At 36.5% G+C, this 16390-nt stretch overlaps 2 protein-coding genes across 3 annotated transcripts; one reads left to right on the forward strand and one right to left on the reverse strand.

Annotated features, from left to right (window-relative positions):
* Window positions 1-1453: 1453 nt before the first annotated feature.
* Window positions 1454-7533, reverse strand: nt5c3a (5'-nucleotidase, cytosolic IIIA). 2 transcript variants are annotated; one of them, XM_043261004.1, is made up of 9 exons: window positions 7230-7533; window positions 3705-3803; window positions 3441-3510; window positions 3126-3172; window positions 2958-3043; window positions 2777-2866; window positions 2540-2702; window positions 2256-2456; window positions 1454-2182 (listed from the first exon to the last, which is right to left on the reverse strand). In XM_043261004.1, exons 1-9 carry the CDS (start codon window positions 7365-7367, stop codon window positions 2081-2083), a joined length of 996 nt encoding a protein of 331 aa, XP_043116939.1. In that variant the 5' UTR covers window positions 7368-7533; the 3' UTR covers window positions 1454-2080. The 2 variants fall into 2 exon arrangements, with proteins under 2 accessions (XP_043116939.1, XP_043116938.1); XM_043261003.1 differs by lacking the exon at window positions 7230-7533 and adding an exon at window positions 4728-4799.
* Window positions 7534-8188: 655 nt separating this feature from the next.
* On the forward strand, window positions 8189-13595 carry sri (sorcin). The gene is made up of 8 exons (XM_043261005.1): window positions 8189-8338; window positions 10145-10213; window positions 10374-10443; window positions 10520-10563; window positions 10664-10811; window positions 11381-11494; window positions 11860-11918; window positions 12784-13595. Exons 1-8 carry the CDS (start codon window positions 8300-8302, stop codon window positions 12808-12810), a joined length of 570 nt encoding a protein of 189 aa, XP_043116940.1. The 5' UTR covers window positions 8189-8299; the 3' UTR covers window positions 12811-13595.
* Window positions 13596-16390: the final 2795 nt, after the last annotated feature.

The following is a 16390-nucleotide window of genomic DNA, read 5'->3' on the forward strand; positions in this document are numbered from 1 at the left end:
CAAACGCCCTTACATACGATTGGTTATATGACCATAAAAGCCACCTTCCCGCCTTTAAATATAAAACTAGCCAATTGATCAGAGTTTATTTTTGAATATTTCACAGCCTGTATTATAAAAGCTATTACAGTTAGCGACATAACTGTTAGGGAAAGGCATGTGTCCTATTTATCATGCAACTCATGTGAAGAGTGTATTCTGCTAATGGGTGAGAAATTCAATTAAACCTTCGATAATCATTAACCACTATCTTAGGCCTCTCTCATCCTGGCTACGGATAACGGTTTTAGGTGTGACCTTTCCAGTTGTAGGGGTCAACAATGCAAGCAACGTGTCAAGGAAGAGCAGAAATGATTCCTTAATCCATTTTGTGTTAGAGAGGTCATACAGGTCAGAGAGACCTTGAGAAAAATATCCAATGACATACATGGGAAACGAGAAACTTGCAGAGAGGCGTCTGTGCTGCACCGCTGGACACTTTGAAGATTCAGTTGTGGTACACAGTACTAAATTTCCCCTGCCGCAAGCCAGCAATTATAGAGTCACGATATAGACACATTTACGTCAACTTGTCTCATTCCGTTCTTGCAGAACTCTGTTTGGCAGCGCGGCGAGCTGGATTAGAAGAACTCGAAAGAGCATACTTAAATGTCTATCGTTTCTCAGGGCTTTAAGCATGACCTCCAGTGTGCAAAAAAAACTCAAAAGAATGCAGCGCAACGGAAGCAATGACACTGAATTCAATGCCATAATTTATGAAAAATCATTTACGCTAGTTACACACTGAGGAATCCAAATCGAGCAAAAAATGAACTAAGAAATAGAATGGGACGTCTTAAGTCTCTATCACTTAAAGCTACTGAGTCAATTTTAACGAACTGGTGGATGGAAGTGGAAAACAAAGAACTTATGAATAATAAATTGTTTTGTGTACCATATACATTGTTTGCTTATTAGACAATTGTCAGAAGAGTGCTGATAATTTTGCTTGCATGGTCTGATATCGAAAGGCAGGTCACAACCAGCATTGCATTTAGACAAGAACTGCAGAAAAAAGGAAGGCCCTTAGAGATAATATTTCATGTTTCACACAACGAAGGAGTGGCAGATATATTTGAGTGGAAGAATTATAAAAACAAATGAACTAAATTGCGATAATTCCTCCTCAATTTAAAAGTGATGCCATTAGAAAGTGACATGGATGGCTTTCCACAAGGTATGGTTTTTCTGAATTGATTTGTCTCAAAAAAAGCATTGCTTCGCTTTAGTTTTAAGAGAAAATGAGAGTGAGGTGCAGAGGCATATCCTTCTGGCAAAAGCAAACCCAGGCTAGCTGATAAAAAGTGACAAAAATAACAATAATTATTTCCATAAATGCAAGTAATGCAATTAATTACTTTAAGTAACTTTCCCCAACACTGGATAGACTCAAGTCATTTCATAAAATCAAACATTGCAGAGAAAAAAAAAACTTTATTGCCTACCTCACAGGTAATCAGGAAGTTAGGCAAACGTTAACACCGAAAGGTTGATCGTTTATGCTAAAACATTCTCACGGGACAAAGCACACAATACATGAAACATCATGGCTTTTGGATCAATTTACAGTATTGCTTTACTGTTGATCTGTGCATGCAGCCTGCATCCTCGCATGAAATACAAAGTTCCATGAGATCTTTTGACAGTTCTTCAGACTTTAAAAGTGCGCATCATTTTAAGAATGACGATGTCAGCTGGGCTTTGTACTGTTCACAGTCCCAACTCTTATTGCAGACACTGAACACACATATTTCCATATCAAAAATACTACAAACGATAATTTTACCAATATGCAAATGATGCATTTCTCTTTTGATAATACATTTACACCAAGATCCCAGGTGTATGTGTCGACTAAAATAGTTCATTATGGTGAGAGGACGAAATTTTAAAAAGGTCAAAATGTGAAGTATTGATGGCTTGTGAACATGTGAGGCATGTCGACAGATGAAGGCTGGCCTCAGTGCTGGAATTATCCAGGTGACTCCGAATACCCTGGAATTTGAGTCTGTGCTGCGGGCCGGTGGCTCTGCGGTGTCTATTATAAGATCTTCTGTAGTATGGAATTAGGCACTTCAAGTGTTTCATCCCTCACCAGAACTATATCGTAAGAGTCCATGTACTTTTCTAACCGTTCCTCCACCTGTGAAACGGAACAAAACCTTATGAGTGAAACCTACGGTCCTGTTTTGAGCAACGAGAAAAGAAATCAGTACCTTATCATTAAGAAAGCCGACTTTGAGGATGTTCTCTACGTTGGGCACACCATCTGCCATGGTGAGATCACCGAGAGAGTCTCCCAGCAGAATAACATTTCCATTGTCCTTCAGTTGTTTGAAATACTCCGTGTTCCTCAGGGCACCGTCATGCTTGTTGTAAACATGGATCAGCTCTCCTTTGAAGCCTTTCAGAACACCCTGCAAAACGATACAGAAGATCCTGATCACCAGATATCGACACTGAGCACTGAGTGTTTGAGAGGAAGATAAACCAGACTCACATTATCATCAAAGTCCATGAAGTTGGACACGACTTTGACGTTGGTGTGGTATACGCCAGCTTGTCTGATAATTTCCTCAAGCACATCTCCCAGACCGGCGGAGAAGATGAACATGGGAACGTTGTGCTGCTGCAGCCGGTCAAAGAACTGCTCGTACCCTTCCCTGTGAGACCAAACACGTGCTAAAGATCTGGCAACACCTTCGAAAGTTGCGAAAACCTTTTGATGTGACTTTACCTGAGACAGACATCCGACTCTCTCACAACTTCTGGAAGTTTGTCCTTCTGCAATCTCTGTTCTACCAATAACGTGTGAGACTTAAAATACCTGAGGAAAAAAAAAAAAAAAAAAGCATTAAATAAAGCATTTTGAAAAGAATGCTTTTCATGTGTGTTTTTTTGCATGTGTGGTCACTCACCATTCCACCATAAATGGATATTTCTCCTCCATGGTCAGATGTGGGTCAATCTCTATTGGATAATACGTCTCCTTTAGTTGAAGCAGCTGGAAAAATTACATTTTTCGTTTGTAAATCTACTTCATACTACTTTATAAGCTCATGTTTTATTGAAGAAAAATTGTATACCTTCTTCCTACATTCTTCTGTCACCAGCTTGCAGTTGTCAATGATATCTGAAAAAGCAAAATGTATAGATCACTGGATCTCAAAGATATATTTCAATGTGATTTTTAGTCAATTAATCAATTTATAATCTGACAGAACAGGTTACTGCAAAATTTGACATACATAAATTGTAACTTTTTTTAATTACAAAAACCTGTCTATTAACCTCTAAAAGGTTATACTGTTAAACTTTTATGATACCTTTATTTACTGTATTATAACCCTCTCTGTGAAATAAAAAGATAATAAAAAGGGGCTATTTTTTTTTTTACTCACTATGACATGTTGGGCAGCGTTTTCCGTTGACGGCAAACTTGCTTAACGTCATATCAAAATCTGTGATGATCTGAAGAACAGAAGGAAAGTCAGCAGATCCAAGGTGGGTCATCAGACTAATACATCAGCATTAAAATGCAACAGTGACGCCTGCTTTATTATCATCACTATTGCTTGTGTTAACACTACAAGCGTGTTTTCATTCAGCAGTTGTTTGATAGACGGACGGCCTAATAAAATACATCGGCGTGACCGTGTTTGTACCTGCAGTTTCGATGCTCCACCTTTAATGAGACTGCAAATTATTTGCTCCACCCTCTCAGGGTCTCTGATGTGAACTGTGCTCTTCTCAAACTCTGGCATCTGCAGAAAGGCAAACACAGAAAGAACCGACGAGATTAAAGGGGTTCAGCGGCATGCTTTAATTATTCCCTCCCCTCTCCTTAAGGCTGAGCTGATGTCACTGCAGAGAGGGAGGAGCCAGAAGAGGGCAGACGCTGAAGTCTCTCACCAGTAAAGGAGAAAAAGATCTTAGCTTGAATCTTGTGGAAGAAATCCACCGAGGCAGACGAAAATGACTGTGATATGTCACAGGTAAAACTTTACAACTTACATTTTTGAGTTACAATTCTGTAACATCGAAATCATTACAGAATTACGATTTTAAATTATTAAAAATGTTCTGTAATGCATTCTAATGCTTTGAAACCTTTTTTTCTGCATTATAATTAATGTGTTCATGCTTTAACTGCAATATAAATATATCTTAGAGACTATTTTCTGTATACAGGTAAACAGGTTTAACATAGGTCTGTAACTGTAGTTCTGTCAGTGTTGACATGTCATTTATCACTGTGAAGGTTGAGTCCCCCTTCGTCTCTATTCCAAAAATACAGCGGACAACATACCCAGAGTACACTGGATGTACTTGTCATCTACCCCAACCCCCATCTCATGCCTTCCAGATGGTAATCAGATCCCTCATATTTACAAGGCTGCATAAGAGAATTTTTGCACAGTTTTTGTAAACCAATTCTAGGTTTACCATACTCTCACGGAGAAATGATAAAGAAGCCATTCAAGTACAAACAAGCACTTATAGCCAACCACGATGGCCACTGCGTGATATATTTTTTAGTAAAACATGGCAATTTTGCAGCTCGAGCTTGTTCTGATCGAGCACGAAAGTGCATCAAATAAACGGTCATAGTGAAAACACTTACCACATAGGGCTGACCTCATAAACGTTCAAGTATAAACAAGTACATAAATAGCATGCAAGAGTACCTTTTTCTCTTCCAGGCGTTGTATCAAACACAGAAGAAAATGTTTCTTGTCTGACACACACTTATATAGGCCTTGGCACACAGGGGGCGTTGCCACAAAATTGATAACACCCCATAATCTAAACCCCCACAGGGAATCACGTGACACAAACAGCCATTTTAAGTACACACAAACACAAACAAACAACACATCCAAAAAAAAGAAATGTGATAATGACAGAAGAAGCAGTTTGGAGTGTTTTTGTTTCACACTAAACATAATATATATTTTTTAAATAATAGATAGGGAATATACATAAACTAAATTATGCTGACTGAAGGACTAAGGTTATCTCGTGTTTGCTACGTGTGGATTGTGTGGCTCAATGAGGTCAGGGTTTGACAGCTCTACTCTGCATTGAGGTGTTTCACAACGTCAGAAACTGTAATAAGTAAAACCTTGATAGAATCGGATTCTTCAAGCTTCATGTCTGAGAGCACTAAATATGTTCTACCTCTTAAACTGTAACAGTAAGGTTTGAGAGTCATGCTGTTACTTGCCAGTGTGTTCCTGACACAACACATTCCATCAATCGGGAATGTCTTTAATCACCGCACATTGATTGGTTCATTGTATGCGCATCACTGTGTCTATTGTAATTATGTCCCCACCCTACCAAAGGTCAAAGCTGAAATATGTTAACTGAAACAATCAATTGGAGCTTAGGACAGAAAAGTGATTGAATCAAAGTCAAATGTTTTTGATAAACATTTATGGCAGGTATACGCTTTACTAATGCATGGATTTAATATATAGAGTGTGACACACAGAAATTCTTTAGAAGCCAAATTTTCCAGAATTGAGTTATTAAAAACAGAATATTAGTTTAAACTCTTATAAAGCAGGCTGAACTATGCTGTTCCATTTTCAATGAAAAGTCATTGATTTGTTAGTATCTGGAATGTGGACCGTTCCGAGGCGGACTTATTGACATTCACTGAGAGGTTGAATGAGGTATCTCCATATAGATATATATGGTCAAAGAGCAATTTATGAGTCTTAAAAAAACAGCATTTTTGGAATTCTGGTTCCAAAAATCAATGTTTTATTTTTTTTAAATGGCTCCAATACGGTCTTTAATTAATATACTGTGCATCTTATGCATTAAATATATTGCTTGTACCCCATACCCTGCTTGTTTTTTTTTATTATCTTGTATGCTTTCGGAAGAAGGCAAAATCTCCAGCCCCTGGACCATTGTTCTGCAGTGAGGGGCTATCAATGGGCAACCAGGTGAAAAACCAAGGCTCACGACTGATCTGAAGTATCTAGACAGAAATGGGTTACCCATTATCAGTGGGTAAGTGAACAAGCAACATTGATCAAAAAGTTTCCTATAGTGTGGGGTCTATATATTCTATAGTGCAACGTTTGAGTTCAGGAAGCAAAAATCCCATTTTCTCTAGAACAGTATTGATTTGAAACAATAAAACAACCAGTCAAAAACAGGCCTACAGTGAACTGCTATATGATTAAAGCTATTGGCCCGAATTATTACAACTTAGCTTTTAAATCACTTTCAAATGCGAAACGCCTAGTCAAAAACTAATGCACATCACCTATGATTCTGGTGAAATCTCAACCGATCTGAAAATCAAAAAGCAAACCATAACAAAAAGTGCTATACGCTCTCCAACTAATTGGATGTTTGGATGCATATGCATAAAAAGAAATTAATAAAAGTGACTGACTGAAGAACGTTATTTTTCAGTAAACAATCAACTTCTTTGAATGAACAAATAGTTAATTATTATTAAGTTTATCATTTGTAAGGCTTTCTGGCACCCCCTCATTTGATTTCGCTTTAATGTCGCATTTTACCTCAGGGCTGGACTGGTTTATTGTGTTAATTGAAAACAGTATTTCCGGTGAAAGCAGCTGAAAAAAAAATGGCTGAGAGCTTCGTTGCACCAAAAGTTACCATGACAACCAGCTCCTTTCTAGCAAAATAAATTCAAAGCAACGCAATTACGAAATAATTTAAACAGTGTAACTGCTGTGAGGTTACCATACAAAAGGATCCTGTACTTTTTAAACTACGGCATTAAGCCCGTGATGAATAAATAACTATCTAATGTCATTCAATAACATCCAAGTAATACAAATATCTTTGTAAATGCCAATGCAAATATAAAAAGAAAACGTGGCATGTTGAGCGTGAGTCTATACAAAACACGAACATCTCCGATCATGATATTGTATTAATTCTAAAAAAAAAAACTGAGCTAAAATGTGCTGAATGACCTCTACATCCCATTTACGTTGACAGTGACGTGACAGGACTGGCGCGCGCGCCGGGGCCCGTTTCAGCGCGAAGCGACTTCCGTTTTATTCAACGAAGACAACAGTCACTTTTCTAAAGAATGACAGCTTCGGGAACGCTCAGAATTTTATGGGTTACACGCTCGCAGTGTAAACGGGGCGTGACAGCCGTTACAAAAATGGAAATATGTTCGCGCTCACCATTTCGATTATCTTGGTTTTCTTTCCTGCTCTCTGTTTCTTGGTGAAAATGTACTGCGCGAACACGACTCCGCCGAACAGCGCGCACATAGTGGCGCTCGCCATCGCGCCGACTTTAACCACAGCGTTTCTGTCCATGTCCGCTCTCCGGTTAAAAAACAAATTTTGTCGCGCAGACACTACGTTTACGGGGTGTGTCGGAACGGTACACAGCCGCCCTACACACTATCCGTTTCAGCGCTATGTAGTACGTATCATGTCCGCTGTTAGAACTGTCTGCATGCATAAAATACCCGGATGATGCACTACGGTTGTTCAAATTTTAAGTATGCAATGATAGAACGCTACATAGCAGAATATACCACAATGCAATGCGCTCGACAGGACATGATTGCCTAAAGAGGGCGCACTTTCTTTTTTCTGTTTGGTCTGCAGACATTATAACATTTAACTAAAGTGATATTCACTCGTATTAAAAACTAATTTTTCAATATACAACGTATCTACTAAATATAATATAAGTATCTAAACATAAATTATTTTAAATTATACAGAGTTACACCAAATTTCGGTGTCCTTGTTACGGTGCAAGTATACATTTAAGTACTGAGTAATGGTTACTTAGTCTGCATGTGCTTACTCTGATTAAAATTAGGATTTGTTTTAGTGTTACTTGCATGCAGTTGTACATAATTTATTATCCTTGTTACACGTGATAATAACACTTAATAAAATTTGAGAGAGATTAGTTCGTATGGCAAATACCTGCATTTTCTGGCAGGCACTGATTTGACAGCTTACTCTGAACAGTCTAATATTTTCCAAAAACAATAATTTAATTCGCTTATAGGCTTCAAAATTCATTTCACAGTGAAGTACAGATAAAAAAAAAATTTGGTTCGTTTATCTACTACAGTGCAAGCCATATCATCTTACGTTCATTGAAAAAACAAAACAAAACATTTGTTTGCTGGCCACTCCCATTTACGGAAGAGGGTGGAGATTAAAATCCACACAGCATCAGTTTATCCGGTTCTGAGCATTCGCCAAGAAGAAACAAGTCTTTTACAATGAATTTCCAGGGATACGGTGCACCAGCTCCGGGCGGGGTAAGATTTATTAGTATTCTGTTAATTATATCAATGTCGTTTTATACATAACGCTTTGTAAAGGCGCGTTAAACGATCCTGCGCTTATTTAAACGTAGTGTGACCACGAGCCCGTTTAATGTTGTTTAAGTTACCACAGGGTGAATTCTGTCAGGCGATGATGGCTATGATCTTTATCTTAAAGTGAGGGCTGTAAACGGAAAGCTTTAGCATGTTCTGTGGCGTGTACCGAGCTCTCCTTTAAGGTTGGAAAAATACATATGGAATTTAATTGTTGCTGGTCTGCCTACCTCTGGTTTACAAAACACACCTGGTTTTAATCAGAAGATTAGCACAGTGACCCTTGACCAGAACTGGGTGTGTCAAGATCATTGAGAAACGGCCGCGGGTCAGTGTTTTTCCTACTAGTCCTGGCCCACAGCATTGTGAATTATGTGTGTTCTCTTAATGGAGTTTGTGGTGTGCGTTTACAGTATTGACAAAGCCATACACAATGTTCAGTGCTGTGTGTCCGGGATGTATTGGGCTATAACGCTATTTGATGCTTCAACTTCAAAATAAAAGTACCAGAGAAGCGTTAATCGGTACAAGTAGCAAATGATCACTGAATTCAACTCAGTTCCTTCTATTAACTTTTGTTTTGTGTTCTACTGCTCACATAATTTTCATAATTAATAGTAGCGAAGCACACAAGTGAAGTGCAATATGAAAAGGTTCTCTCTTTTTATATATATATATATATATATATATATATATATATATATATATATATATATATATATATATATATATATATACACACACTGCAAATTTCCTAGAAAAGTTGGGTTTCGGACTATTGGCTAGAATCCTTTTTAATTTATGATAGTTTTGCACTGATAAGGGGCACCACAAACTACGAAAACATGTTTTATTAGATAATCGATTTATACGAAATACCTTTCGATAGAAAATAATTTTCAATTAATCAGAATATTACAGCTCCACATGATTTGGCCGTCCGAACTGTCAGTTTATTCAGACATTGACTTGATATGTTACTTAATGTTATTTTAATGCAGATGCATACATGCATGCTATACTTTACTCCCCTGCGAGATGTTCTAAACGTTTCTCACTTTATTTTCGATAGTCCACTTTAGACATTCCGTTGTCATTAAGTAACTTTGCAAGGAAATATCAACTAGCAGTTATTAAAGTGCTAGTATTAGTAGGCCGTCTGCTTGGTATGTTTTAACACTTCATTTTGATGAGTCCACAACATACTGACTATGAGAATCCTTGCAAGTCTATGTCAGCTTATTCTACTAACCCTAAACCTACCCTAACAGTTAGTAGACTTGAACGACACATCGTTATAAAGTTAAAATGAATTATGAAAATAAAGTGTAACCTATCTTCTTTCTGCATACAAAAAAATATATTTTTAATAATGTCGGTAACCAAAAAGTTGATGGTACTCTATGCTTAAGGTTAATCGATTTTAGTCATGTTCTGGGTTATTTTTAAGTTATTTTTAAACCAATACATATTCACTGTAAAAATGTGATGATGGAGAACAGTGAATGAAATATTAGAGGACGTCATATTCATATATTATGAAGTGGTAAAATGTTAAAATGCAGTTGGTAAAATAGTAAAATTAAATGTAATGTTAAACCATTTGACAACTTCTTGCGTGTGCGTTTATACAAAATACTTACAGCAGAAGCCTGCATTTAAAATGTACCTTTTCTCTAATAATAATGTGACTCTCCTTTTTGCAACCATTTATAACGTAACTAAAATCATCATCTTCTTCTGTAGTATCCAGGGGGATTCCCTGGACAGCAGCAGGACCCTTTGTACGGGTACTTCACTGCAGTGGCCGGTCAAGTAAGAGGGCGTTTCTTTAAAAGTTACTGCACAGGAAGTCTGCTCAGTTTCCATAGATAGATCGTTGTGCATAGACTCTTTCAGTTTAAATTCATTAAATGCTACTTCTTGAATAAATCTCATAGAGTTATTGATAAATACATGTACGTGTTTCGTCTAGGATGGTCAGATATCCGCAGAAGAACTTCAGGCTTGTTTGACTCAGGCCAACTTCTCTGGTGGCTACAGACGTAAGAACGTCTGTCTTCATTTAATTTATTGATATGTACCGGTGCAGGTTTGTAACCGTTATTCTTTGCTTCGCAGCTTTCAACATTGAGACATGTCGGCTGATGATCAGCATGCTTGATGTATCCTTCTCAGACACGCTGAATCCATTTAGACATATCATGATTTTCAACTCCGATCGTATATATATATTTTTTTTCCCCTAACTTAACCCTTCATCAGAGAGACATGTCTTGTTCCATGGGTTTCAATGAGTTTAAGGAGCTGTGGGCGGTGCTCAGCGGCTGGAAGCAACACTTCATGAGCATCGACAGGGACATGAGCGGCACAGTTGACCCACAGGAAATGAGCCAAGCCGTTTCCTCTATGGGTAAACGTCTTTATGTTGTATGCAAGTTCTTGTTAGTGTGGGGGAACCAATTCTCACCAATAACTAGTTTATTAACTACGACTTTGGCGAAACTAAACTCCCAGTTTGCTGCTTAATAATACTTAGTAGGTAGTTAAGTTTAGATACAGGGCTGGATTAAAGCAACTAAAATATAGTAATTTAGAATAGAACTTAATACTGCTACATATCTACTAATAAACTGCCAATATGCTAATATTTTGCATGTTAATAAGCAACTAGTAATAGTGATGCTGATGATACACTGGGCAACTTTTTAAGCAATTTTGCTAACTTTTTTTTTTTTTTTTTTTTTTTTTTTTTTTGAACAATGATGCTTGTGCACTGATAAATGAATAAATAGACAGAATGCATTATCTTTAGGGCTTTTTTTTAAATTTGGGCTTCCTGACAATAATGCAAAACAAGGAAAAAAAGTGAACGGATGCAATTTGATTTCCATCTGGCTAATTAGTGGCACGAGGTTTAAATGGAATGTGAATAAACTGTATTAATGTGTTTTTGAAGGTCACACTGTGTCACGTTTGCAGGGTACAGGCTGAGTCCTCAGGCCATGAACTGCGTAATTAAGCGTTACAGCTCTAATGGGAAGATCTCATTTGATGATTATGTCGCTTGCTGTGTCAAACTGAGGAGCTTGACTGGTAAGTATGAAAAATTGAAATGATGTTTTTTTTTGTCTCTTTAAATTCTCATTGCAAATGGGGCTTTCCATTTAGGCTGCAGTTATTTTGGAAAATTATAAATATTTTTATATATATTTTATATATATATATATATATATATATATATTATATTTTATATCTATATAATGTATTTTATTTTTTTTTATTATTATTATTATTTCAGGGTCCTCAAAGCATAGTCTAGGTGTTCCAGATTACACTAATGATAATTTCACTTTTACAAGCATTGTTTAAATTAGTCTAAGTGATTAATTAAATTGACTCCAAGTAAAAATTAACTAATGAAGTAAAAAATGTTAATGTCTTCACTGTTTTATGATCAGATGTGTTCAGAAAAAGGGACCAGGCACAGCAGGGAGTGGCGACATTTCAATATGATGACGTAAGTCCTCAAAACATTACAGAGCATAACACATAACAAACTGTTACTTGGTAAGAGAATGTATTTTTTAAATAATTTCAGCCTAAATTGTTATTTTTAAATAATCGTGAGAATCGTTGGACAAAGGCTAATAGCGGGTACTGTAGTAGTTCACTGGATGGGGGACCACGGAAAGACTACTCCGATGTGGTATAATCATTGTAAAGATGTATAATAACATTGAATAAAACATTGCAAGGCTCAAATTTATATACATTATTCACCAGCTTTACCTAATTGTTTATGTGGTCCCTAAACAGGTCAATAAAACCACTAAAAGAGCATGCGCCTCTTAAAATCTGCCTGTGTGCAAAATGGACTGTAGGTTTGCTGGTGGGAGTTTAAAGGGCAAAGATTTTATGAAAAGGATGTGGTCAATGAATGCAAAAAACAAAAATCCCACAGAGCCTAGGCCACAAATAATGCTGTTGTACACGGTGTGGGGAAGTGCACTTATTACTGAGGAAAAAAGCTGATTTATTCAGCTTTTAGATGATTAATCTAAATTAAAAAAAAAAAAGACCCTTATGACTGGTTTTGTGGTCCATGGTCACGTGTGGATTTATACATTATATACAATTAATGTACTCCAATTTAAACATTACATAAAAGCAACAGTTAATTGTTTAGGAGGCCCTTTAAAATTGTGCTTCTTTGCAAAACGACTTGTTTGATGTATTTATTTATTAATGGCATTATTTATTGAACATTGGTGTGGACATTTATGAAAAATAATTACTTTTATCTGCCTTTAGGTAGATGCATAAAATGATACTTACAGATTAATATACATATATATATATTTTTTTTCCGTCTTTTTTCACAGTTCATCCAGTGTACCATGAGCATCTGAGAGAAGCCTCTGGGTTCATGCAAAGATCCACAATTAAAAAAAAAACAAATGATGTTTTTTTTTTTCTAACTTTTTAAAAAACTTGACTCACATGTGCTTTCATGTTATACCTTATTATTGTAGTACTTACACAATATAAAAAAACCATTTAATCGATATTGTTTGCAACTGTACTAATGCATTACTAATGCGACTAAGCTACGGAATGCCTCTAGACCAACGACATTTATAGCCTATCTACTAAAAATTTAACTCTTATTACATATCAAGTTACTGTATCAAAGCAGCTGCACGGAAATCCATGATATTAATGTTTATAATATCCTAATGCCTTACATCAGCCACAATGCATTTAGCAGACCGCAGTGGTAATATTTTATACTATAACACCTTAACCAGCACCCTTTTCGGAGCCTTGTCATCATATATAATATAATATAAATTGTATTGTTCATAAAGATGCACTCATGCGGTTTCAATAGTTTTTTTTCTACCTCCAATACATATTAATATGCATATCTTAATTTGACATGGCCAGTAAAGACTGTTTTGTTGATACGAGGCTTTCTGAGATCCATTCGTGTGCGCTGGTAACCGGAAGGAAAATGTTATATTACGTACCGCCAAAGAATTCTTGACACTTTCGACTGTGTAATAGCCGTTTGAAATGTTAGTTAGAACTATATTCGAGTATATTTTCATTTACGCTCAATGAATTATTTTTAAATAACACCATTTAAGACATTCCCCCGTTTGACTTAATAAATGCCAACAGTCCACCTGCATCTCTTGCGTCTTGTGTGATAAGTTCTTACACAGAGGTGAATTACAATTGGTTTTGTGCATTTCTTAATACTCTGTAAACCTTTTAAAGCTGTCTTTTTCAGTAAGCGGGTTGACGCGCTAGTTAAGTCTCAGTTCCAGGATGAAAACCCACCAAAAAAATCTGTCGTGCCTCAAAATCAACTGACAGGACTGAACGTGTGCAGTGTGGTAAATGGTTTGCGGGTTGCTATTGGGAGTGACAAAACGTTTCAAAGAAGAACGCGGTCAGTGCATACAGCGGAAAAATGAATTTGATTCATTTTTTTTATTCCACAGCTGGTGTATGCAATGTTAAGAAAATAGAATCATTGAGAAACGTCCATAACCTTTTATTTGAAAGAAATGCGTTATTTAAATGGCATCGCTCATCCAGACGCACTCATGTGGTTTTGAATCGTTAGTTTTTTTTAAAATGACTGCAATAGAGCAAGTGTCCGGGCCCCAAGGCGTCAAAGCAGTGCTAAGCTGTGATGTTTCCACCATGCTTCACGGTTGGGAAGAGGTCTTTTCTCTCTAAAAAACCTGAATGTCCACAGAACGTGTTTTCCAGGGAACATTTTCATTTTCACTTAGCAGTCGCATCTGCTTAACTGGCTGCATTTAGCTTTTGGAGAAGTCAGAACACGCAATTTAAAAAGCCTTCTTTGGTTTCTTTATTTTCAGGTCTTGCTGGTCTCTTAGTGCGCGTTTGAGCCTGCAATCCGTAGAAGTAAAACACTGAAGTACACTTAAAATAAGACTGCTAACCGTATTGGAACTGGTGACTTGTAACTTTTATCTGTAATCTGTTTTCATATTGTGAGTATTATAGCAGTTGACCACTGAGTTCGCAACACACTGTTCTAGGTTTGATTCCTATGGAGTGCATGAACTGTCTACTTTTTTGTAGAAAAAAACACAACATATTCTCCTTCTTCAAAACATTTTATTTATGTTTTTTAGTAACCAGTAGAGAAAAATGTTCTTTGCATGTAATTGAAGCAAATCCCAGCAGGGGGTGATATCTTTTCTTCTATTGATTTCATTTTTTTTTTAGCTGTTCGGTGTGAGTTTCGCTGTCTTTATTTTACATCGTTTCTGAAGCGGTGCATTGCTTTAACCTTTACACATGTCGTGACAGTCAAACAGAATATTAAAGAAATTAGACAGTTTAGGATGCTCTTTTTATTTTAGAAAAACCTTTATTGGCTAATAGTCTCTATTTTTGTTGGAGCTGTGGGTTTTCTGGTTTAGAAGAGGCTGTTTTTGCCGGTTTATTGATGCTTTAAGCAACAGACCCTATTCAGAAATGCAAATTTGAATCAATCCGAGTCTGACTTTTTAGACTTTTCAAGAGGGATTTAATTAGAAGCCAGAGCTCACTATTTTAATGAGAGGAGGAGGAGTAGAAAGGGAGAGAGAGAGAGAGAGAGAAAGCCAGAGCAGGGTTTTGATGGGGTTTATGGTTTTGATCTGGTCCTTCTGGAGATGTTCGCCACACATACATAATCACACTTAAGTATAATTTAAATAATTTTCTTGTAGGCGTCTACGCGATTTCTGTTTAGTTTGTGTATTTGTCTTTTAGAAATAAAAGTGTTAAGCTCTATTAAGTCATATGTTCTCATATGGATGTAAGGTCAATTTAATATTTCCAGGAGATAGTGTGTGATTTCATTGGCATTCGAGTTAAGAGTATCAGCTATTTTTTCAATCAATCAATCAATCAATCAATCAATCAGCTTACTAGTTGAAGCAGCAGGTCCAATGTTTATAGCTTCAGTTTTCCCGTTTTTTTTATATTTAAATAAATATTGGATTAGAATTACTTATCAATAAATGAAATACCCACTTATTAATTGTCCATTCAATAACAGGTTGTTGTTGACAATTTTGCTGACCGCTTGTGCAGTGCTTCCCCAGGTTCGTGTAACTCATTTCCTACTCCATCAGGAATATATCATGCATACATTTTTACATGGTATTTGAAATAAGGACAATGTGTGCAACTTTCCCTTTAATTTGAACATTTAAAGATTTTGACGTGAGTGCTTTTTAACAGAAAAAGGTTCATTTCCTTAGTATTTAAAGCCAAGCAATATACAAGTGGACACTTTTTCTAAATTTCTTGTTAAAATTTCTTCAAAATCCTCTCATTCTTTATCGGATACCTAAAGGGTATCATTAGCATATATTTAAAGAGTTGCATCAGTGCATATTTCTGGAAGGTAGTTAATATAAGGACAAAAAAAAACAGGGCTTAAAATGGTTCCTTGAGGGATTCCTATTTCAATAAGGCCCAGATGTCATCTACTAATTTTTGTTTGCTTACTTGAGGAATTAAGCAGAATCAACTGGATGAAACCACTGAAATACGGAGGTGGTGGTGACGACATCGGAATCTGCTCACCAGTCTCCACCAGGACAGTTTTATATGCCAAGTAGGCTATTGAGAAATAGTTGTGAATGTGACTTTTGTACTTGTGCAGGTTCAGAAAATGGTGACTTACAAAGCTGGTGCTCCTGGATCGTCAGCATCTGCATAGCATTTTACAGAAATTTGTATATGTACAGGAACTGCTGTCATACCTGTGTGTACGCACACACACACACACACACACACACACACATATATATATATATATATATATATATACACACTGTACAAACTGTATGTGCTATTGCCAACCCTACACCTAAACCCACCCCTTACAGGAAACTTCATGTATTTTTAGATTTAAAATGAAAAAAAAAAAAACATAATTTAGTATGGTTT

Source organism: Puntigrus tetrazona, chromosome 16 (assembly GCF_018831695.1).
Source record: "Puntigrus tetrazona isolate hp1 chromosome 16, ASM1883169v1, whole genome shotgun sequence".
Lineage (NCBI taxonomy): Eukaryota > Metazoa > Chordata > Actinopteri > Cypriniformes > Cyprinidae > Puntigrus > Puntigrus tetrazona.